The 26015-nt window shown below is 35.7% G+C and overlaps 2 protein-coding genes across 3 annotated transcripts; both read left to right on the top strand.

The window, feature by feature from the left end:
- The first annotated feature begins 923 nt into the window (after positions 1–923).
- LOC115564865 (mitochondrial sodium/calcium exchanger protein) lies at positions 924–3663 on the top strand. The gene is given in 9 exon segments (XM_089262157.1): positions 924–1081; positions 1150–1370; positions 1438–1763; positions 1840–1914; positions 2405–2824; positions 2893–3032; positions 3083–3317; positions 3376–3629; positions 3631–3663. Coding segments are annotated over 9 exon segments (1746 nt in total). The 5' UTR covers positions 924–1039.
- Positions 3664–4880: 1217 nt separating this feature from the next.
- Positions 4881–25940, top strand: Acsl (Acyl-CoA synthetase long-chain). Of its 2 annotated transcripts, XM_089260836.1 has the most exons (11): positions 4881–5425; positions 16029–16362; positions 20158–20293; positions 22030–22095; positions 22503–22941; positions 23005–23211; positions 23289–23763; positions 23826–23998; positions 24061–24324; positions 24393–24668; positions 24742–25940. In XM_089260836.1, the coding sequence occupies exons 2-11, from the start codon at positions 16340–16342 to the stop codon at positions 24894–24896; spliced, it is 2214 nt and encodes a 737-aa protein (XP_089116962.1). In that variant the 5' UTR covers positions 4881–5425; positions 16029–16339; the 3' UTR covers positions 24897–25940. The 2 variants fall into 2 exon arrangements, with proteins under 2 accessions (XP_089116962.1, XP_089116963.1); XM_089260837.1 differs by lacking the exons at positions 4881–5425; positions 22030–22095 and having other exon boundaries at positions 15975–16362.
- Positions 25941–26015: the final 75 nt, after the last annotated feature.

The following is a 26015-nucleotide window of genomic DNA, read 5'->3' as shown; positions in this document are numbered from 1 at the left end:
TTACTCAACAAAAAAAGTATAATAAAATATATATATATATATATATATATATATATATATATATATATGAGAAGAATCCCTTCCGTAGGTACTTACCAAAATTAATAAATCCATGTAGCTATATGTTAATGAAATGTCTCGACATGGACTGCATTTCTGGCATCCAAAACAAATAACTCACCCACTCATTATGCAGTTCTTAAAAAGTGAAAGCATTTAAATAAAATCAAAACAATTTGTAAAGCGAAATTTAAAGAGTTTTATTAATATATTATTATTAATATGTGCTGAGGTACATTTACAAAACAAATTTAATAGCTGAGCTGGCTTTGATTACCAGCCTGAACATCCTTGAAAGTAGGGTTCTTATAGACTCAAAGGATCCTGGATGCATTGTTGTCGAATTCTCTTCTCTCGTCTCTATTCTCTGAAATCTCTTGACTTTTTTACATCATTCTGGTCTCTTTATCCAATACCATCTCTTGCTCTTTTTGCTTTTGCTATCTTCTGTTCTCTCATCTTTCTTCTCTCTTAAGTTTCTCGTTATTCTCACTCTTTTGTCCCTTTTCTCTTCTATATTAGTCTTCTTTCTCCTTTGTCATTTTCCACTCCACTCTTCGCTTAAATCTATTTGATCTCATTTCTTTTCCTCTCCTTTCTTTATTATTCTCTCTTCGTTTTTCACTTTTCTTTGCTATCCTTCCTTGCTTCTGCCTTCTCTGTTCTCCTATCTTCTTTGATATACTTTTCTCTCTTTTTTTTCTTAACTCTCATCTTTTCAACATCCTCTCTTCGTTCTCTCTTATCTACCCTGTCGTCTTCCTCATCGCTGCCCTTATGTTTTCTTTCCTTCTTTATTCTCTTTTCTCTTTTTTTCATTTCTCTCTCGTTTCACCTCTCATCTCCTCTCAACCTCTCAATCTCAATCCCTTAGCTAAATACTTCAGACTATAATCCAACCCTTTATTCGATCTCTCTTAACACTAATTATTTGGAATATACGTAGGATGCCCAGGCCGTAGCATAACTCTGAGTCAAGATGGCAATGCTGAGTGACGATTTCAAGTACTTTAGCTCAAATGTATGTGTATCCATATCAATCAATCCATCAATCAGTCAGCCAGTCAAACCGTCTTGCCTGCCACACAGATTAGCTGCCACAGTTTGTTGCACGCCTCGTACAGCTATCGCTGCTCGATGTCCAGGGAGCTGGAGGAGTGCCATGAGATCATAAACTTTTTCAACTACTTCGAGCTGATGTACTGCTATCTGCGCATCGACGACAGGGCGATGGAGTCCTTTGCGTTCTTCCTGCTGCTGCTTGCCTCGTTGGCATATTTGTTGCTCATGTCGATTGTCGTCGATCACTTGTAAGTGCCGGAAGGGGAGGGGGTATGTCTATCTGTAGCCAGTGATCTATGCTCACCCACCCACTAGCCTAACGCCCACTGTGAAGATCTTGGCCCTGAATCTGCGCCTCAACGAGTACTTCGCCGGCGTCACTCTGCTGGCCTTTTGCAATTCCTCGCCCGATTTCGTCGCCAATCTGATGCCCATCCGGAAGCGCGGCGCCCTCTTCACCTGCGTCATTGGCAACAGCCTGGCCGTGTTGCTCGTCTGCGGCGGCATGATCTGTTTCCTGAGGCCCTTCAAGATCGACGGACACAGCACCGTCCAGAACCTGCTCTTCCTCGTCCTGGCCATCGATCTGCTCCACTTCTTGATAGTCAGCGAGGAAAAAGTGAGTAGGGCCGAGTGTTCGAGTAAGTGATCGATATATCCATATATTATTATATATATATGTATATGATTATGATTTATTTCTCTTGTGTATTACAGTCCTCTTGTGCTTCTATGTCATCTTCCTGATTGTCAATATAGCGGATCTTCTACTCATCAAGTATACCATAAAAAGTAAGTTGATCTGAAAGGTCTTTTAGCTAGATATAGCTATAAGATATGTCTATATATCTATCTATAGCTGTTCACATCTGTCTATATACTTCATTGCATGTAGACAGATATATCTTGATATGTATATGTAGATAGACATGATAGATATAATCCGATTATTTAACTGTATATACATACATAAATATATCTACTTGAAAATATGTCAATCAATAATTATCCATCGTATAATCATCCGATTATATACATATGTATATACATAGAAACCTATCTGTCTGCATATGTTTTCATTTATATCTGCATCCACTATATACATCACAAACTCTATCCATTCCAGCTAGGCTCAATATCGAGATTGTTAACGATAAAAATTAGTGATATATTACCATAAACTTTTCCAAGTATTGAGCACTTCAATACAAGTTACAGGGTAGCTATCAAGTCGATCATCATCTAGCAATAACCCCATTTTCCGCTTGCCCCTCCCACGCAGAGCTACGCTCCGAGCTGAAGGATCAGCGATATGCCGATCTGAAGCAGAGAAAGAAAATGGCACTACTCAAAAATTTGGAGCTGAACGATGTGATCAATTACGAGCGACGTAAGAGAGACAAGGGCGCAGATGACGATGATTATCGTACATATCGCACGATTCTCTACTCGCCCGGCAACGCTAAGAATCGCCTGTTGTTCGGCGATCTGTGGGACTCCATTAATCCGTACAGTGTCTTCGAATGGAGGGTGGGCAATTGCTTCCGGCGCACGGTGATGATACTCAAGATGCCGCTGCTGCTGCTCATCACGCTGTTCGTGCCGGTTGTGGACTATGGCAAGTATAAACACGGCTGGAGCAAGTTGCTCAATTGCACCCAAATAGTCACGAATCCGTTCATCATCATAACGGCGGTTCACTGTAAGAGAGGATCGAGCTACTCGATCTTTGATCTATTCAATCTTAACTCCCTCCCCCCTTCTGCGTAGCTAAGTTTGCCAACGTCTACAAGTCCTGGTACATCGATTTGAACACTAATTATTCGGTTTGGTCCTTCTGCCTGACTGTGCCCCTGGCGTTCATTGTCTTCTTTCATTCCCGCACCGATATGCCGCCTCGATATCATTTTGTGAGTCTCGATAAATCGTTCGATCTTCGATAACTCGATATCTCTTGCAGCTCTTTACCATGCTCAGCGCCTGCAGCTCCGTGGTCCTCATCGTCGTGTGCGTGGGCGAGATTGAGATACTCACCTCCATAGTGGGCGTGGCCTGCAATCTGAGCGAAACCTTTGTGGACATTACGATCGGCTCCCTGACCAATGCCCTCATCGATCTGATGGCCAACTTCAACCTGGCCATGCAGGGCTACGAGAAAATGGTCTTTGCCGCCATCTGTGCGGGTCCATTTTTCAGTAAGTTAACTCTATTGGGTTCTATTATAAACATATATAAGTGTAATATTTCTTATAGGTATTGTTGTTGGCTTGGGAATTCCTTTCCTCTTCAATGCGCACGTCCGCAAAAAGGGTTCGTCCGACTGGCTCTATGGGGAATACGGCGATAACTGTTACATATTCATCATGTTGGCCATTTGGACTCAGCTATGGTGGTGCCTATCCCTGAATTTTCATTCGCGACGATCTGTGGGCATATTTTCATGGATTTTGTATCTATTGTTTTTAATCTATACGATTGCAGTTGAGTTTGATGTGGTGCACGAGTTTAACAAAAGATAAATTCTTTGATCTGCAATATTAGAATTTCGTTTAACTTAAATTATATATACATACATACATATGTATATCAATCTGTTTCTCTTACCTGCTTCTAAGTGTAAAAATATAAGAGTTTGCAAAGAGCAGCAGCAATGCTTTGTCCTGCTCTGTCGCATGTAGCTGTATGGCCATTGCGAAACTCTTTCACTGTCATCGAATCCATGCTTTGTCCTGCTCTGTCGTGCACTAACTTAACGAAGCTTGTCGCTCTCTGTAAAGCTCTCTCACTAACTGGAAGTGTAGACTAGTCAAGCTAAAATTAATAAAATAAATATGCATATTCGTCAAATAAATACATATATGACATGTATAAAATAAACAGTAAATATTTAGTCAAGTTTATATTAGAAAAGAATTTTCAACAGTCACATAAGCAAAGAGCATACATTTTTAAGTTCTTTGCAATTGCGCTCTCTTTCCATTGGACAGTAAAACTCTTATTTCCTTCTTCTACAGTTCTACACTCATTGCATGTTTTATTTCCGCTTGTTTTAAAATAACTGACCTCTGGTTTAGTATTATTAAGACCGTTTTTAATTTTCCGCCTTAACTGGACGTATAGTTCAAAGTGTTGTTAAAATTCTTTTACTTTCACAACTCTATCCATGAAACAAATGTATAATTTATTTATTTTCGTAAAATCAAAATTCGGTCTTCCATTTTCAACGGTAAACCGCGCGTTCTTTTGGTGTTAAACATAAATAGCGGCCTACTTTAGAGCTGGTCAAGTTGCGGTTGCTCAGAATAAGGGGTTCGTGTCTCTACTATAGGTGGCCACGCTGATGGTGGTAGGCTTTGATGATTCGTTAAGTCAAAAAGCTGGTTAAGCTATTTTGTAACTGCCTGGCAACGCCAAAAACACGTGATATGCACTCTGTCATTGCAAAGTCAATAATGACGAAGGTAAGTCCAAAGAAAATACAAAAGCAATAACATAACTATGGAAATATCGTATAGAATTTTATGGTGGCGAAGTATCGATATTATACTACTTTATATTATTTGAGTTTTAACTTAATTTTTTTAAGAATTGGTTTCTTGTAAATTTTTAGTGTTTGTTTATTTTGGTAAAGCCATGTATTGTGAGCATTAAATGCTGCGGCTTAATTACAATTAACCTATCGATAGCATAATAATTTAAAAAATATATGTACACGATCTATCGATATTTTAATACGATATCAACATCAACAAGAAAAAGATATTAAAAAAAAAAACAATTGGAAGCGCGCCGCGTGTGAGTAACAGTAAAAACCGCTGCATCTCTTAAATCGAATATTGATGATAGTACATAATATTATTAACATATTCAACCACGGAACAAATCAAGTGCAACTGCATGCGCTGCAGAAGCAAGCAAAAATAAAGCAATTGAACCGCAAAAGTGAGAGAGTAACTGCAAACAGTTTCGCCTGTGTGCGTGAGTGAGTGGTCCGAATCAGACGGTGAAAATAATCGTGGCAAAAGCAAAAGCGACGGCGACATTTTATACACGTATCAGAAGCAAACTCAACGTGTTTTGAGAACGTTGTACTGAACGCGTTGTGGCTATAGCAAACATACATATATATATGTATAAATATCTTCATACGCATACATACAAACCATAAGAAGTTTGAGTGATCATTTACGTACATACATACCAACATATACCTATGAATGTAAATGCGGGCGCGAAATTAAGACGCATACTAAATATTTAAAACGCAATTGAAAGCACAACGTCGTTAACTTTAAAGCTTTGTGTAAGTAAGAAATTGTTGTTCGCCTTTCGTCCGGTTGCGAACGAGTTGATTGCTTATGTGTCTGCCTGTGTGTGTATGATTTGTGTGTGTGTGAACATGCCATCAAATTGGCAAAAGCGCAGCTACAAAGAAAAAATGTGCATAAGTGTGTAATTTGGTGAAAGTTTCATTTCAAAGAACAGTCAGCCCAATGAACGTTCAGCCAATCTACATAATTGTGATGGAATAATGCTTGACAGTGTGGTTAAATCTGTGTGTGTTTTGTTTGTAGATAAAATGTTGCATTTGTCTTTAAATTGTTTACTAATATATCATGTTTAATATTAAATTTATTATTGGTGTTTATTACATGTGCGCGCTCTACGCTCTCTCTCGCTGCCTCTCTCTCTCTCGCTCTCGGTCATGAAATCGTATGTGAATACAAATAACGGCATTTCAAATACAACGACAAATGCACTGGAAATTGCAACAATATTTAACAAATACAGCAGGTAATATATACATATGTAAATTTAAATGATAGATACTCTTATAAATTATACTCTTTATGTATATAATTAGTAGATTGTGTAGTTAGAACCTCTTGCATGTCTATCGCTCAGCTGACGCAGGTCACAAGCACATATGTACATATATGTACATACACTAATACAAATGCACAGAGATAGGCGTGCATTTGTTCTACTCTCTCTCTCTCTCTCTCACTTACACCCGTTTGTTTTCCCTTTGCCGGCGTGGCGGCTCAAATATCACGCCACCTGATCCAATGGTCCGTGTCAAAAATACAAATGCAGTTGGTCTTATACTACGTTTCTTCAACTTCTACTTATACCTCTCGCTTGCTTTATAAGTTGAAATTTTGTACAATTTGTTATCGTGGTATAAACAGTGCTCGCGTTGACCTAGTTTTCAATTTGCAGGAGAGCAAATGCAGTGAGCGCCACGCAATATTTGCATTATGCAATGTTGTCAATGGCAACCAGAATAAATTAAACAAACCATTTGTTTATTTGCTTATTGATTTGTTGTGCTAAAGGTTTATTGTTTTTCTTTTTTTTTTAGTAGATGCAATTTTGTTGATTATCTGATTATATATTTAACAATGTTTTATATAATATATAATAATATTCAGTTTTATTAATGTGCTTCATCATTTCACAATTTGGTCTCTCTCTCTCTCTCTCTCTCTTTCTGGCTCTTTTGGCTGTTGGGCTACTTCCCCTCTTAGCACGTGCATCAAGTGCTTTCTTGTAAAAATACGCGCACGCTCTCTTCCAGGGTCGTCATTCTCTCTCGTTCTGGCGCTCGGCTGACTCAGTCGCTCTGCTTTTACACCCACTCGTCTGTGTCTGCTTGCTTTATAATATACCAACTGAAAATCATGCGAGCTCTCTGCTGTTTCTGGACTTTGAGGGTCACGAGGCGGGAGTCTGCTTGGGGGTCATCTGTTCGTGTGTGTGTGTTTGAGTGTGTGTGTGTTTGAGTGTGTGTGTGTTTGTGTGTATTGCGATGTGTCATCTGTTTATGTTGTTGTCATCAACAGCAGCAGGCAAAGGCACTGGCTGCCCAGCTGAGCCGACCGCTGATGGCCAGTGAAATTGTTGATGCAAACTAGCGACGGCGAACTGATTTCTCGGGTGCGGCTTTATGTTATGGCCCGGAAGCAAATGCCCTTTCCAGTCTCTTATCAAACGCGGCAGCTGAGCAACAGTCACGTTTATTAATTGCGATTTTCAATTTTTACCGTTTGTCGGTTAGCTATAAATGTGAGTTGTAAATGAAGTTTTTGCGACAGAATGAGAAACCCAAAAAGAAAAAATTTAAAAATATAAATAAATAAATAAAGTACAAATAAAAAACATTAAAATATGAAAGTTTTATAAATACAGTTTATTTGTGATTTACAAGAGAAAAAGTTGCATTTGTTTCATATTTTCTTTTCATTTGATTTATTTTTATTCATTTATATATTAAATATCTCTATCTGCCCGCATCTTTCAATATATTTTATAGTTCCTTTTCAATAAAGTAATACAAATGTATTTACTTACACACACGCACATGCATACATGTAACATATGCATGCCTTTTGCTTACACACACACACGCATACATACATAGCTTAGGCATGCCTGTGTGTATATACATATATTTTATGCCGGCCGCAGCTTTCATTCATGGCCAAACCCAATTGCTAATAGCAGCAACAGCAACAGCGCAGCAGCAGTAGCAGCCGCCTGTCCATAGGGGCCAAGGAGGAGTACTCAACGTTGTAAACAATGTGCTCTTTGACCTTTTGGCCCCGCGCCTTTGGTAACGTCAGCGAGCGTATGCGCTCTCTTCGCCTTCACACCGCGCTCTTGTACAGTTGACGCCGACGTCACACGCGCGATGCAATTTATTTGTATGTTATTCGCCCTATTCGCCCCGTTTCGCCCTGTTCGCCCTGTTCGCTGTTCTCTTCGCCGCACTTTTGATGTGCTTTGTTGCTGCGCAACATTTCCCCTGAAACTCATACGATTTTCAGCTGGTATATCCAAAGGCCAAAGAAGACTACAGAAAAGAAAAAACGTGCCACGGCATGTTGCCACACCAGCACCAGCACCAGCACCAGCAACCCTCCACCGATTTTCCTGCACCCAGTTGTGAATATGTCTGGCGCTTTTCCTTTTCCGCTGTTGCAGCTGAGACCATGCCAGAAAGTCACGCGATTCTTGGGTTTTATATTTCTCTTATGTATATATGTATATGTATGTACTGCCCGATTTATACCTTTGCCCTTTGATGGAATGTTGATCTTTATTGCAAAGGTCTACATATATAATATATATAGAGATAAAGCCATTACGTAAAGCTATTTAACGTTTTAAAAATTATTTATAAAGTAATTTAGATAATATCTGTATAATATAAGAGTGAGTTTATTTTTGGGAAAAATGATTGGAACTTTATAGTTTACATCCTAAAGTTTAATTAATATCTTATATTCGTTTAAGATGTCAATTCAACTTTAGCATACTACGTACATATTACATCTGTTTTACCATCTATCAATATGGCTTTACTGCAGCTGTCAGAACTTTTTAATGATCAATGCCTTAATATCTATATAGTTGCATCATCATCAAGAGCAGATATATGTACATATATCAACCATGTACATGTGTCCATAGTGCTTTGCGCCCATTCAAAGCTTTATGACGAGCCACACTTATCATATAATTATATTTGATAATCTTACGTTGATTGTAAAAACCAAAAACAATTCTAAAGCCCACCTCGCGCTTGTTTATTCGACTTTGTTCGGGTTATTGTTCTCGGGGTGACCATGTTTATGATTATATATTTGACTTAAGTAGAAAAGTGTTGCAATTACATTTAGTTTTATAGGTGTAGATAGGCAAAAGTGTTATCATGAGATGGATATGATATGCAAATGCTGAACTTGTTGATGGGTATGAAAATTGTTTTTCCAAATTATTATCAATTTATATTTCGCATGCATATTCGAGATCCTCTGTTTAATGACTAAACTAAATGAAAATGTAATTTTAATATATATATTTATTTATTAGACAATAATCATTGGGTATTAAAGACGTTTAATATTTGAAGAAAAGCAATTCGAGTGATTATAACACTCAAGCAGACAGATTTGGCATGGGAAGTATATTTTTCTCTTAAATTTGACCCTGATGATTTCCTTGAAGCTGTAGATGTAATCTATTTTAGGTCTCATTTACATTCATGTGTGGAATATATGTGCATACGTAGTAATTGCGATAATTATGATTACTGTTTACATATGTACATACACATAAACAAATAAATATATAAGTTTATCTCTTTCTTGCTCTCCATCTCTTCCTCTCCCTTTGTGGGTGGCGTTCTAAGTTTGGCATGCGGCACTAAACACGTTTGCTTCAATAGGAAGAATAAAATACACACACATACACACTCACACACATACATCTGCACACCTACACTCGTTGCAAACAATGTTTGCTTTAGTCACGAAGTTGAAATTTATGCGAAGAGATTTTCTAACCGGTTTTTATCAACGGCGAAGAGCATTGAATTGCCCGTTTTATTTTGTTTCTTTCTGTGCTTGAAATATCATTAAACCGGCCTTTTGCGACGTGTGCTCAGTCGTCAGTAATGATCATGATCATGGTCAAAGAGTGATTATCTTGTGGAAAATTTTCACTTTACATTGCACGTGCTGTGCTGGGAAAGCTGCAGTGATGGTCACTCTAAAGATAACTACACGCATGCTTGTCTAGGTCAGTCGACTGCATGTTTGCATGTGTGCGAGCAGAGAGTGGACACGACGTCAACGTCACTTAAGTGTAAGTAATTACTTTCTCGCTCACACACTTACACAAGATCGGGAGCAGTTGCCTTGTGGGCGCAGGCGAAATGAGCGAGTGCAAAAGAGCGAAAATCCGTTTGTCTGGCAACTTATCTGTTTATGCTAGTGTGCGTGAGTGTGAGAGCGAGTGAGTGTGTTGGCGGCGCATTTGCTGCTTTGCCGCTCTCACTGCTCTCTTTCGTTCCGCTACTCTCGCTCTTTAGTTTTTATGGTCACTTGACTGCAGTTGCCTGTAATCAAATACATTTAATGATCTCCCACACAGTCTTCGGCTTGTTTGTTTTGCATGCTTTGTTACTCTTTCTCTGTCTCTGCTTCTTTCTTTTATTTTATGAATTATCCAGAGCGCCGTGCGAATATGTGTTGTTGTTTGTTTCATTTCAATCTTCTTACCGAGCATTTTTCTCATTTTATGCGCGCTCAACAAGCTGCAAAGCACACACAAAAGCGCCAACAAAATAAAAATAAAAAAAAAAACTAAAAATTATTTTTATTTTGGACTTTGACACAGTCATACGATGATTTTGTTACCCCATTTAAGTAAATGAGAAATGTGTGTGCGCCCGAGTGAGAGCGTGAGATAAAGGAGATATAGAGACAATGGCAGAAGAATTAGTGCTCGCTCTCTCTCACTCGCTCACACGCTCAATCGACAAGTATGCATGTTGATCATAGGTCAGTCGAAAATAACGCCATGCGCTCTTATAATTTGCAATGCAACTGCTTATACATGCATATGCATGCATGTATCCAGTGTGTGTGTGTGTGTGCGCGCGGGTGTTTGTTTGTTTGTTTGTGTATACTTGAGGGGACGCATTGACAGGCGCCCTCTCCCGCCTTGCACACGTCAATGTCAAGGCAGCTTGCGTGTCATCGATACATGCTGATGATTAACGCACATACCGTTATGCGCCAATTTGAATTCGAATGCTCAAAGTTCAAGTGACTGTGGAGCAACGCGAGCCAATTAGTCTGTTGCCTGAACAAGGTGTAAATGAAAATTAATTAAGTTTTCAATGTCACACATTTCGTAATGAGTAAATTTTCGATTTTAATGTTGGTAAACTAAAAAATAAATATGTACTATTTAAAAAAATTGAAAAAAAAAAACATTGCTTTATTTTAGCGGCTTTTAAACAGTTAAAAAAGGTAATTGAAACAAAAAATATATTTAAGCAGGTTTTAAAAAAACCAAATCGGTGTGACTATTATATATTTAATTAGTAAACAAATCAATGTTTGCATTTACCTATTACCCATGAGCCTAACTGGACTGTATTTAAGCGCACTCACTAATTAGCTGCAAGCGAAATGAGTAAACCCCAAGGGATTGCATTTCACTCGACTATCAGCAGCTCAGCAGTCAATCGACGTCATTTCTTTTGCCTAGTTCATTCATATTCATTCATCGGCCGTTTCCAATGGCAACTTCATATGGCTTCGAATAGTTCACATAATCGTGGATCTAAATATTTATGTTCTACTATTACAATTACTCGATTACCTCTAACTGGGACTTTGCACCTCAATTGGACTTTGCGCTGTCATGCCAATTACCTTGCCCGATTGCCATTTAAAGAACTTTCCGACCCTCTCTCTGTCACTAATGCTATATATTTCGTTTTTTGTTTTTGTTTTATTTTTGCCGTTGTCAGTGAAATTGAAATGAAAACGCCGTCAATATGCACAAATGCACTTTCAAGTTCGAGGTTGTTCATCCAGTTGTCGTTGTTGTTGTTGTTTTTAGTTGATTTAGTCGTTGTTGTCAATGTTGTTGTTTTTCTCTCAGTTTCATTTCCAGTTAGTCGAGCGTGACGTTTAGCCCGCCTTTTGGCTCAATGATTTCCACAAATTGTATTTTTTTTTAAAACTGTACTATTTGTTGTTGTTGTTGTTGTAGCAGTGTGCTGAAAACTGAAAAGTGGAAAACGCGCATTTACTAAAATACAATACATAAAAATGAAATTGGCTAATTTCACATGTTCCATATTATATATATTATATTAGTTTGACTTAAAAGTAATTTAAAAAAAAAAAAAAACAAAGTTTATAAATATGTATAAAAGATATTTTCCTATCGCTGTATAAGAAATATCCACAAGAGTAGTAAATGTAGAGCAATGTCTCACTCTCAGAAATGTGGAAAATATAGTCTGATATTTTCCACATTTTTGAGAGTGAAACATTGCTCTACTCTCTTCTTCTCTGGAAAATATAGTCTGATATTTTCCACATTTTTAATTTGAAACTAGTTTATTTTATTCGAACTTTTCATAGCTTCAAATAAAATATATTATATTGTATAGTATTACCAAATCATTTATTTCTACTCTATCTCTAGAATCTCACATCTTAAAGTTTACTTTAAAAATAGAATCGACTTAAAATTTATGTCGAGTTCATTTGAAATAATAAATAAAAACCTTTGATTTATGTCGAGGTACTTCAAATAGAATATAATGGAATATAATAGAAATAGAGATAGAGATAGAAATAATAAAAAAAAGTAGACAAATGGGTGGACAGACAGACTAACTATAAAGCATATAGTCATATGATATATGGAATATGGAATATGAAATTTAATATGATATCATGAGCTAAGAATTCACATAACCTGCAAAGGCACTATATATGCATCGATGGGAATACGTACATACATATACATATATTATATTTATAACTGTTGCATATGCACTGTGTATAATTGCAATTGTTTTTGAATCAAAGCAATTGAAAAGTTTCACTCAAGCAATTGCATGTGAATTGAAACCTGAACTTTGTAATGAAAAGCGAGAAGAGAACTTATATTTGTGGCAGTTGATAGAGAACGTAGAGAACGTGATAAGCTAATGTATGAATATTAACTAGAGTTAAATGACAATTAAATGCTTTTATTAGCATAATGACAATTGACATTCGAGCTGATGATGATGATGATTATGATGTGAGAACTTGAAGTGAAAGCCTGAACAACATTTTTAACTAGATCGAATTGAGTAAATCAGTTTTAGCTACGTTTATTCACTTGTTTCATAATTTTGGATAAGGGGTCCGGTTTCAAGCTAGTTGTTGTTGTTGTTGTTGTTGTTGTTGTTGTTCTGGTACTCTAATAACATGTTTGACGCTAATCAAGTGATACGTGTGTCTCATTTCCTGATTGTCTTAATCCAGATTAGTGTTTATACATGTGTGTGTGCGTGTGCGTGTGTGTTTGCATTGCTGTTTAGCGAGATGATCGTGGTGGCCGTCGTCTAAAAAAAAAAAAGCAAGCGAGAATTTAGCAATCCGGGACAATTGACTGCATAATACTTGTTCGCAGTTCAACAAAACTTGAAATTTTTTTTTTGCATGAGGCTATATAGTATATAGAACAATTCGTATAGCAGGTCGACAATAACACAGATTTTTTTTTGGATCGTAGCGCTGAAACTGTGAGAGATCAAATATTTTTCCTTTTTACTTCAGCTTAGTCCCCAGTCAACTTGGCCTTATACTTCGATCTTTAAAGAGGCATATAAGTAATAAGAGATTATCTAGGGTGTAGTAAGCCTGCTAAAGGTATTTTTAATTTTATTCTTGCTTAGGTTTTAGTAAATTTTGATATATCCTATGATCTTTTCTGCATCTCTTTATAAAACTGAGAGATCTAGTCTTATATGATCTGCTCTACAGTACGATCGGAGCAGACTTGTATAACTTTTATATATTTTGTGGCACCCATATGCCCCTTTGGCACTATGTAAACGTGTAGCTGAAACCTTTGGTTCTTATGGTTCCACTCGGTTGCTGTCTGTTTGCAAATTTAACTTTGATCAGGGTCACGATCGTCGTCGTCGTCGTCGTCGTCGTCGTTGTCGTTCATAAGTACCGTTCAAAGTTCACAGCTCGCACTCAGCTACAATTGTGAGTGTTTATAAAATTATCTATGGAACAAGCTGTTTCCCTTCTACCTCTCTCTCTCTCACTCACTCATTCACTCTCTCTTTCCGTTTGAATACAATTTTCATGCATTAACATCAACAATCTGATTATTGCAATTGACTGCAATTGATTATTGTGTTTAGGCTTGTGGCACGGATTAATTTGCAATTTAGCCAGTGCAAATATTTAGCCAATTAATTTATCATTTGCATATTCATTAATTTTTACTTATTTTGTAATTTTGTTAACATTTGCTTAATGTTAGTTTTCAAAGATAAATATGAAACTTTGTATGAAATAATTGAAAATCAGATAATTCAATAGGTGTTATTTTAATTGAGTATTATAATTTTATATATTTTGTTATTTTAATTAATTATGAATTACAACATATATAACAGATTTTAAAGGTATTAATCATAAATAAATTTATATTTATTAATATTATATATGTTATTAATATTATATATATATAATATTATTAATAAATTTATATATATATATATATATATATATATCTATATATATATATCTATATATATATATATATCTATATATATATATATTTATCTATATATATATTTTTTTTTTTTTTTTTTTTAGATAATATAAACCATAAAATAATTCATTTTCATATTTTATTCTTTATATTAATTTTTTTTTTTAATTTTTCCCAATATTATTTTTTGTTTACTTAATAAATTTTAAATATTTATGCTTTTACTGTGAAACCCAATGGTAAAATATTTAAGTACAACTTTGGGCTTCACGTAAATATTCTGTTATATCTGAAATACTTTTGATTTTATAAACAGAACACGTTTTCAAAAATGTTTCTCTTGTTATGGTTATTATTATTGTCTTTGTTTTTGTTTTTGTTTTTGTTTTGTTTGTTTGTTTGTGTCTTTCTTTGATGTGCGCAACAGAGTTCAACGATCGCTTTTGTACACAGCGGCTCGGTCGAATATGAAAAATTGCGAGAAGTGCTAAGTCTGACATTCCAATCAATTTATGAGATATGTATATATGTATATAAGTATATACATACTTGTATATACTGCTTTTAGATAATTTACTTGCTTGTTCTTTCATTTTAAGTAGAGCATTTGGATTGCCAAAGGCACTTTAGGCACTTGGATGTCATAGCTCATTGATGATACAAATTGTTCAGAAAAATGCTCTTAAATCTGACTGCCAAACTGTCCCCATTAATTAATGTTTGTGTTCTAATTATATCATTTCAACAACTCTGAACTTTGCTCGACCAAGGAACTATTTTGGGCTGTGCTTGGTTTATTTGCTGTTTATTTGGGGCAGTCGTATCAATTTATTACCAAATTATACAATGGCCACTACCTGTAGACCCATTGACCAAAGGCCAATAGCGTGTGCTTTGTTGTCCTAGTCTTATAGTCTGAGCATAAATAAAAGCGGCTGGCGTGTTTTCTGTAAAAAAAAAGCGAACCCGGGGCATCGGGCTTGACCTATGCCAATATTTCGGCTAGACAAACTATCAAAAAAAAAGAAAACGGGGAATTTTACACGCATCAAATGATTTGTCTTCTCTTTCTCTCGCTCGTCTCTTACGCAATGCGTATTTCGATTGTCTAAATTTAATTTCTTTGCTGTCTATATCTATATATAAATACATGTATATACATATGTATGTATAAACTCATACACTCACGCATTTTACGTTTATTTAAATGAGCATATTTGTATATGTATCTTTTGCTATATACATGTATCTGTATCTGTATCTGTTTCTCTGTTTGTACTCTAGTCTTTCTGTCATTCTTTGCTTCTTTCTTTGCGCCTTTTATCACATTTTGGCTAGAGACCAAGTCTCTACAAGCCAAAATCGTTTCACTGTTTGAATCATATTCAAATTTTTGTTTAATGAACGCCAAAAAAGAAACAAAATAATACAAATTTTTCTCGTTGTTTATCTTTGGCATAAATTCTCAAATGTTTTATTACTGAATGGAATTATTTAAATATTAAGATGTGTTTCTCGCTTGGTGAAGGATTTCTTTTTTGTATCTAAACATATGTTTTACAATCTACAATTTGTTATATTTATTTATATTTATCCATATATCTATCAGATATAGATTATATGTTGCCTACTCATTGTCCCAACTGATTCATTGCATAAATCATTACATCTCTTCTCTCTCTCTCTTTCTCCCTCTCTCTCTCATTTGTAGGTAAATGCTATTCCGTCGATTACAACTGCCGAACTGTGAGATCATCGACTAAATGTTGCATTTGTTTGTCCCCAAACTCTTTGTTTGTTCCTTATAGCTAACTACGTAGAGCATCCGCATACGCATCACCGCATCCCGAGCATTGCCATCAAGAACGCAACTGTACCGCTTGGATTGGCCGCACAAGGACATATTCAATTGAGAAACTGACATCAAAAATATTCTCACCCGACCCGCTCATCGCTAACTGCGTTTTAGTTAGTCTGCCTGTGTGTGTGTGAGTGCGAGTGTGTGTGTGTGTGAGTTGGTGTGGGTGTGGGTGTCGGTGTCGGTGTGCGTGTGTGTGCGTACCTCTCTGTATCGCTCCGTTTCTCAACCGCTTGGCTTGCCATAGTAAAGCTTGGCAACATGTTCATCGAAGATGATGCGCAGTAAGTACCGTTTCATTCAAACAATATCTAACTATCTATCAGTATTTATGTTATGTGTGCTTTGGGCAGGAGTTGTAAAGAAATGTCGATAAATGTATGTGGGATAGGTTATATATTTAAGTTAACTGTTTCCTAGTGCTTATTTTAATTTTAGTTTATAGAACTGGAGTGGTTCTTAAAAGGGGAGAATATTTTAAATATTGAAGGGTACTTAAATTTATTTAAGGTTATAATAGAAAATACTTTATATATATATTTTTTTTTATAAATATTATATAAATATAGAAAAGAATAATAGAGAAATATATAAAAATAGAACTGGAGAGTTTTTTTTAAAGAGAAGAATATTTTAACTATTAAAGGGTACTCAAAATATATTCTATCGTAATAGAAAATGCTTTTTTTTTATTAATAATTTTTAAATATGTCATAGGCAGTGGGGTTCAGATCGTATACATTTTTAGATAAATTATCCTAACAATATTAATACCATCAATATCATTTGCAGAAATCTATTAAAATGATTCCAGTTCTTTAGCACAGATCACCTTTTCCCTAAATAACTAGAAATAATTATACTATGCATTTAGGAAATTTCAACTTGAAAGAGATAAATATGGGATCATAAAACTCTCATTATAAATATAATAAAAAATATAAATTATAAGAAAAATTGAATAGTTAATAAAATGAGAATGAGATATTTTCACTATTTGGTAATCGCTCAGTCTTATTCACCAAATGAATGTAAAGCTTGATAAAAGTTTGAAGAAAAGACTAAAAAGATATATAAGTTATTCTTGAGAAACTTTAAACAGTCAGAGAAACTTTTTACAGGAAAATCAGTTTGGAGAGTTAATATCATTAATCCCTAATTAATACTCCAAGTTTTGTTCACAATTGGAAGATTTAACCAATTATCACCGAGCTATCTATCGCCTAGAATCGCATTCAGATTTCATCTAATTTCGATTCAATTGTCTACTATCTAAGGTGCTCTAGATGATAATTGAATATAAATGATAATTGATATACTCGACCCAAATGAACTGGAACTGGAAATGATTATTATGCAATTCCTTAATTGATTGATGCTCACGCAATGGCACAGGAAATGAGCGACAGAGAGCAGCTATAATTACTTATATGAATCCATGCGTAACTCTGATCTGTTGTCATACGACAAATGTATGAAGATGCGCCTCTTCTTCTTCTTTCTCATCTTCTGCCTTGCAATGCCGTAATCGAGTCGCGTCAAACGCTCAAGTTCAGGGACGTGACGTCGCTATGTTTAGCTTATCAAGTGGAACGCACGTTATCAACAGGTTTCTGAATATAAATACACTGATTGCGCGTACAATAAACTAGCGAGCATTCGATTATTCTCCATTTAGAGGAAATACTATCTGATATCTGATATCTTGGCTATATATCTATATTGCTGATATCTTTAACTTGATTTCTATCAATTATACCTGTATATTAATAATAGTTTAGGTATTAATATTAAAAAAAAAACAAAATCACGCTACTTGAGACTGTAAACTTAAATTATTGGCTTACCGTATTGATAAGGTACTAGAAGCTCAGTGCAAAGGCTGATAATTGAGTTCACATGCAGCTGCTGATTAGCATGTTATTTTCACACACACACATACGAATACACCTATCTACACTATATATACTATATATATATGGGCCGCTGATTGCCTACAGGTGCACTAAAGATAGTGGCTTAAACTTAAAAAAAAAAAAAAAAAAAAAATATATATATATATATATATATATATATATATATATAAATAACCTTGAGGCTGTTGAGACTTCAGCTGTTAGAAGAATTGGTAATTAAATAAATATATATATATATAGAATTTTGTTCTCTTAGGAATATAATCTATGTGCAAATTTTCTAAATTTGTTGAGCTATAAAAATATTTATATATAGAATTAATTAAAAACAAAATTTAAATATAAAACCATTTTACGCTGATTTCCATTCATATAATGGAATAAACCAAAAAAAAAAAAAAGCTTAATAAAAAATTATATATTAATAAAAAAAGAATCATTTGAATATGAATGTCAAAAGTATAATAAGGTATATTTATGAATATAATTATCATATATATTATATTTAATTATCATATATATTATATTATAATGAATATAATCAATCGCAATATTCAATTATTTCATTCAATAATAATTTATAATAAATATTATATAATTACTACATTATTATTCAATTATATCATATTGCTTTTGACGAGATTCTACTATTTAAATTTAATTCATTTTGTATGCGAATCTTAACTTAATTAAAGATGAAATCATTTCTCTAAGAATTTTAATAGTTTATACGATATTAAATATCGAAAAAGATTGAGAAGCCAGAGACTTTACGCAGAGCTCCAAAATTAAGTTCTCTTAGGCTTTAGATTGCCAAATTAGGGATTGTTAAAAGGTGTTCAAATTAAATTCGTATTGCTCATGTGATATCTAAAATAGTTTTTCCACGCAACAACAACATGCGAAATTCCTTCTAGACCTACGCTAACAGCCCAGCCGTAAATTACCCTGATAAATTAGAGTTTTCTACCTTTTGGCTGATTCATGTTGGTTCTATTTATAGCTTAATTTGATTAGGCCAACCTAAGAATAGCTGTAAATAGAACAATAAAAAATAGTCGAAATACGATGCAATCTGTGGCTGCTACAAATTAATTTAATCTGAAATTTAAGAGTAATAATTAGGGTAACAAAACTTAATCATAAATCACTTTAGCTTGAAAGGCTTTTAATGGGCCCTAATCTAAAATTGGACTGATAAATGATTACGAGCGAATATTTATCGCAGACCTAAAGAAACTAAATATAAACCTTTACTAGGGCAAGAAACGTCTGACAATTGTGCAAGTGATTTTAGGTGAAGGAAATTTTAAGTGTGAATGAGAGAATAGATTGAAGAAATCCGTATTTGTATTTGATAAGATATTAAAGAGACGAACAGAGAGAGAGTGGGTAGAGGCGGAGTTAGAGGGAGCAATAGAGACTGGGAGAGTGTTGGAGCTTGAGAGAGTGATAGAGGTAGAGCGAGTGATAGAGATAGAGCGATTGAGGTAGATAGAAAAAGCTATAGAGATAGTCAGAGAGAGAATTATTAACATAGAGAGAAGCAAGAGAGAGAGAGAGAAGCGAGTGGAGTTAAAAACATTGATCTTAGGCTAGCTATACTAGTATGTATATTGATAAGAGATTAAATGTGTTAGATGCAGACTAAGAGAGAGGCGCTCACATAGAAAAGTTAGAGTGAGATTAGACTTAGCCGTATCGCTTTAATAAATCTTTTATATAGTGATACTTTAATAATAGACTCAAGAGAGGCAAAAAGAAGTAGGAGCTACGCTCCGATGCCACCTCTACTTAAGCCCTCTGCCAATGCTCTGCAATGCTAAGGGCAGTGCTACGCTCACGCCAACTTTGTTAACGAGAACTTTGGCTCTTATCAGCGTCTTATCGCTTAAGTAGCAGCAACAGCAACAGCAACAATTGAGTGAGCGATTGGCAACCCTTTTTTTTTCAGTATTGAGGCCGGAAAGATTTGCCAACTGGAATCAGTTAGCGTTCAACTGGCGACGGCAGTAGAACTAGCCAAGTGATTTACTCTAGCTAGATTTCGTAACATACGCACATACATATATATGTAAATAAATATATATATTTTTGTATATTTTCAAATATATATATAACTAATTTCTGCTTGGTTCTGTTCTTGCTTTGTTGTTCCCCCAGAATGGATAGCTTCTGGGTGCAGAGCGCACTGGGCGCCATCAAGGCGCTGGCGTTCGTCTATGATATAATAACGCTGCCGGTCTATTTGGTAATGCAGGCGCCATGGAAACGTCGACAGGACTCGCGGCGTGTCAAGGTAAGTCGAGTGTGAATATGAGTGTGAATGTGAATACGAATACGAATACTTGGACTCTAATCCAGTTCAAAGCTGACAGTCGAAAGGGGCAACAAAACCAGCTCAAGTTTATTTTTTATTTTTTATTACTATTTGTTTCAGCTTTAAGTTTCTCCATCGCATGCTTAACTCTACCAATTAGTTTTAAGTATTGCGTATATGTATGTATGTGTAGAAGTCTTTTAGCTCTATTATTTAACAAATTGCACAGCCTCTCTCGGTGTTTCAATTAGCTTGTTCGTCATGCAAAACTCATTTTAGCTTTGGCTTTTCATATTGCTTTGCTTTAGCTTCAGACCCAAATTGGTTTAACTAATTGTAGAATTTGTCAATATATAGCTAATATGTAGTATATATATTTAATTAGTTTTAGTTTTTAGTAATATTAGTAGGGCTATAGTGAGTCGATTAGTTTAGGTATATATTATATATTTATATATAAAATATATATTTATATATTTTAAAAATAATAAAAGGTGTTTAATTTTTTTTATTTAAAATAATAAACAGGTATTTTAAAAATATTAAAAAGTATTTTTAAAATATTAAAAAGTATTTTAAAAATATTAAAAAGTATTTTAAAAATATTAAAAAGTATTTTAAATTTTTTTGTTTAATATTAAAAAAAAATACAAAAAAATATTACTTATTTTTTAAGGCAATCGAAAGGTTGAGGTAATGTTTTTAGGTTTTTATTTTTTTATTGTTTCTTTTATATTTTATTTTATTTTGTTTTATTTTATTTATTTTATTTTATTATTTTTTTAATTTATTGTATTTTATTTTTTAAATTTATTTTATTTTATTTTTCTAATTTTATTTTCATTTTTTTATTATTTATTTTTATTTTTTATTCATTAATTTTTATTTTTTATTGTTTATTTTTATTTATTTAGTTTATTTTGTTAGCTTAGAAGTAAGGAAGCGTTTAGTCACAATAATAATATTTGCTCAATGTATTTTGATATGTTTCTCAGATCTATACTTTAATATTAAAATACAATTTGAGTTGTTGAAGCTTTACGGCTTTCAACTTTTAGTATATTTGAAGTATATTATAAAAGAATTCCAGCATTTATTCTACTAATCAGCATTTGCAATAGCTAATATATTATATTCAAGAATAACTTATCAATGTTTGATTAGACTTTGGATGTAGTTTAACTGCTCGAATGCGATTTCCTTACGACTTTTTGACTGTTGTTATGTTGATAATGTTTGTCAGATTGAGGTAACTGCTCTTGATAATGTTTAGATAGGCTTTAGTTGAGTTGCTTTATAATCTTTCATGTATGTACATGGCTTTGCTATACAATCTGCTATATAAGTTCTCTAAAGCCTTTAAGAATCATTACTTAGTCATGTCATTAATTAATTCATGGCGCATGAGAACAAAATTCCTAAAAATATGTAACATATTATATTATATTATACTATATGTGATTCATAGCATGCGAGTTTTCATGTGAACTAGGGATACAGTCACCTCCCCCTGATAGCTTCGTACGACTAACACGCGTTAACAGTTATCGACCTTTTGAACGCCGATAAGGCTAAATGAAAGAAATTGGATGCAGACTATAAACTGAATAGAGGCCTTTCGAAATGCAATCGAGGCTATACGTAATTAAAAATTGCACTGTTGTTATGCCATCTAGCTAATTGGTATTTTTAACCCTCCTTCCGACTACTCGCAGGCCACGCTCATAAACAAGAAATCGTTGCTCGATGAGCCCTCCAAATACGCCGCGGATGACATTGAGGTTTCAATATTCATATGTGTTTTAACTTAGATAAATGGGTTTTACTTTTCTTCTAATTGATATACAAAATTTTTGGTGTCTTTGTTAATCAACGGTTCGAGCTCCCATGTCCACCAATGCACACACACACACACACACACACACACACACACGTTCAGTTTATGGGTTGTTGTACATAAGTTATATTGGTATCCATACTAATTTCACTTGCAACTCAAATGGTTTTCAGTTCTGTTGTAATTGGTTACCTCAATACACAATACCCAATCCAATCCAATCAAATCCAGACCCTTTTTTGTCATACACACGCCTGGTATTCCCATTGCCATTGTTCTTGAAGAAAACTTTTTGAAAGTAAACAAAACTTTTTACATTGTTTCTTACACATCTCTGTTCGTCCGTTGCAGGCAAAGATTATCAAGAGCGATGAAACCGAGCTGACGTACCGCACCACGGAGCCGCCGCGCGAGGTCCATGTGAAGATGCTGCAGGAGAACATCGATACGCTCGAGAAGGTCTTCAACTATGTGGCCAAGACGCACTCGACCAAACGCTGTCTGGGCACGCGTCAGATACTCAGCGAAGAGGACGAAATGCAGCCCAACGGACGCGTCTTCAAGAAGTACAACATGGGCGACTACAAGTGGAAAAACTTCATCGAGGCGGAGCGCATGGCGGCGAGCTTCGGACGTGGACTACGCGAACTGGGCCAGGCGCCACGGGAAAACATTGTCATCTTTGCCGAGACGCGCGCCGAGTGGCTGATAGCGGCCCATGGTTGCTTCAAGCAGGCCATGTCCATTGTTACCGTCTATGCAACGCTGGGCGATGACGGTGTGGCCCACTGTAAGTCGATGAAAAGTAACGGCACTCGATTCGTTTATTCATTTTATTCAATTTCAATGCTAGGCATAAGTGAAACTGAAGTTACAACTGTCATCACCTCGCACGATCTGTTGCCAAAGTTCAAGACCCTGCTGGACAAGTGCCCCAAGGTGAACACCATCATCTATATGGAGGATCAGCTGCATAAAACCGAAACAACTGGCTTCAAGGAAGGCGTAAAAATACTGCCGTTCGCTCAAGTCGTCAAAATTGGCAACGATAGCAAATTTGGTGAGTCTGAATGATGAGTCAATGAGTCAATAAATCAATGAGTCAATTCAACAATTAATCTATTGTTTCCCTTACAGAGAATGTGCCGCCAAAGGCCGAGGACACTGCCATCATTATGTACACTTCCGGCTCGACGGGCACGCCAAAGGGTGTCCTGCTGTCGCATAAGAATTGCATTGCCACCATGAAGGGCTTCTGCGACATGGTTACGATTTATCCGGAAGACGTGTTGATTGGCTTTTTGCCGCTGGCGCACGTATTCGAGCTGGTGGCCGAGAGTGTTTGCCTGATGACGGGCATCTCCATTGGCTATTCGACGCCGCTGACGCTTATCGACACAAGCAGCAAGATTAAGCGGGGCTGCAAGGGTGACGCCTCGGTGTTGAAGCCCACATGCATGACGTCAGTGCCGCTGATACTCGATCGCATCTCCAAGGGCATCAACGACAAGGTCAACTCGGGCTCACCATTCAGGAAGGCGCTCTTCAAATTCCTCTACCAGTACAAAGTCAAATGGGTACAGCGCGGATATCGGACGCCGCTAATTGACAAGTATGCATGGAGCATGGATTTATAATCAATTTTATAACATTTACACTCCTTTGCTTCGTTAGGCTGGTCTTTGAGAAGGTGGCCAAGCTGATGGGCGGCAAGGTGCGCATTATTATGTCCGGCGGTGCGCCGCTTTCGGCCGACACGCACGAGCAGATCAAGACGTGCCTGTGCGTTGATCTAATACAGGGCTACGGACTGACAGAGACCACGTCGGGGGCCACAGTGATGGATGGTAAGTGAAATGGTCTATATAATACTGAAGGTTGTATTAAAGTTCTATTTAAATGCTTGCAGCCCGGGACATGACCTATGGCCGCACTGGTGGACCGCTGACTGTGTGCGACATTCGGTTGGTCAACTGGGAGGAGGGCAATTACCGTGTTACCAACAAACCCTATCCACAGGGCGAAGTTGTGATTGGTGGCGATTGTGTGTCGCAAGGTTACTATAAACTGCCTGCCAAGACCAATGAGGACTTTTTCGAGGAGGATGGACGGCGTTGGTTCAAAACCGGCGACATTGGCGAAGTGCACTCAGATGGCGTACTTAAGATTATTGGTGAGTGGTCCTTAGATGTGATTCACAATTGAGATCGTTGCTAACTTTGCTCCTCTACTTGCCTGCAGATCGTAAGAAGGATTTGGTTAAGCTTCAGGCTGGTGAATATGTCTCCCTGGGCAAAGTTGAGTCAGAGCTGAAGACTTGCGGCATTATCGAGAACATCTGTGTCTATGGCGATCCAACAAAACAATTTACCGTCGCGCTGGTCGTGCCGAATCAGAAACATCTGGAAGAGTTGGCCGAACGGAATGGACTAAAAAACAAAACGTTCGAGGAGTTGTGCTCATCGCCAATCATGGAGAAGGCCATACTCAAGGAAATCAGCGAGCATGCGCGGAAATGTAATATCAAAATGATGTTTGATTTTTCTGCGTCATTTTAACGAACTTTAAATTCCTTTTTTTTTTCCTGCAGGCAAATTGCAGAAGTACGAGGTGCCCGCTGCCATAACGCTGTGCAAGGAAGTTTGGTCGCCGGATATGGGTTTAGTGACGGCTGCTTTTAAGCTGAAGCGCAAGGACATCCAGGACAAATATCAGCACGACATTAATCGCATGTACGCTTCATGAAAGTCAATGTATTGAGGATCTGGAGCAGCAGTGAAGCTAATTGTGTACTAAATATTATAACAATTGTTTTAGTCTAGCTCAAAAGGGAAAACATGCGTTATTGAAAACCAAACTAGCTTAAGTACTAAAAGATCTAAAAACCAAATAGGCACACATCAACAGCTTCGCCTGTAAAGAGAACATTTGTATTAAGAAATTGGTTGATTTTATGTGCTATTATTCTTTGCTTTTTCTATTATTATAATATAAATAAAACTATGTATCGAGTTTTTAGACATAAATATGTAGCTTGGTTTGGTTACCATTGTTTTGTACCATGCTGTTGATGTTGATGATAATGATAATGATAATGCTAATGCTAATGCTAATGATAATGATTACGAATGAATGACAATGAAGAATGAAATCGAGTTGATCAAAAATGGTTACGATTGATGTACAGTTTTTGGTTTTTAGTACACTCATGTGACAAGTGGAAAATTGCGTAAAAAAATGATTATAAATACATTTTTTTTTTATAAAAAAAGAAACACAAAATGAAAAGAAACTAAGCTTAAGTGGTTGCCTAATAATTATGTACATATTTACATATACACACAATCGCGTATATATCAGAAATCTAATCGTAGATTTGAGTATACACATAGAGCGTACTTCTTTAAATTTAGTTTAATAAATGGCAAATATTGAAGTAATGAATTGTAGCAAATATTAAAACACAAAACAACATTGTCTGAATTAAAATGCAAAATGCGAACACAAATTACATAAGACAAGAATGTATTTCATTTGACTCTTTGCTGGGAACACCAACCAATAAGAACCCTCCATGTGCACAGACAGAAGGTAACACGAAACGATTGTAAATGTATGTATTTTTTCTAGGTATACTAAGTAGTAAGAGCAACAATTGCAATTGAAATTCATAATCAGCATAGGAAAGACTTAGTGCTAAAGGATAAATTCAAACTTGGATTAAGTGCAAATAAATTCGATTATATAAATGTTAGTCATATTTTTAGTAAACACAAAAATATAAAAAAATATAAATAAACAAGTTACAACGAAACGCTGCGTTTCGATTACGATAAATTCTAGTGTAGTAAAGCATATTTCAAA

This window comes from Drosophila navojoa, chromosome 5, assembly GCF_054131105.1.
Source record: "Drosophila navojoa isolate 15081-1374.11 chromosome 5, UAZ_NAV_1.0, whole genome shotgun sequence".
Classification (NCBI taxonomy): Eukaryota; Metazoa; Arthropoda; class Insecta; order Diptera; family Drosophilidae; genus Drosophila; species Drosophila navojoa.
Note: the sequence above shows the minus strand (reverse complement) of the source record. Positions and strands in the feature narration are given on the sequence as shown.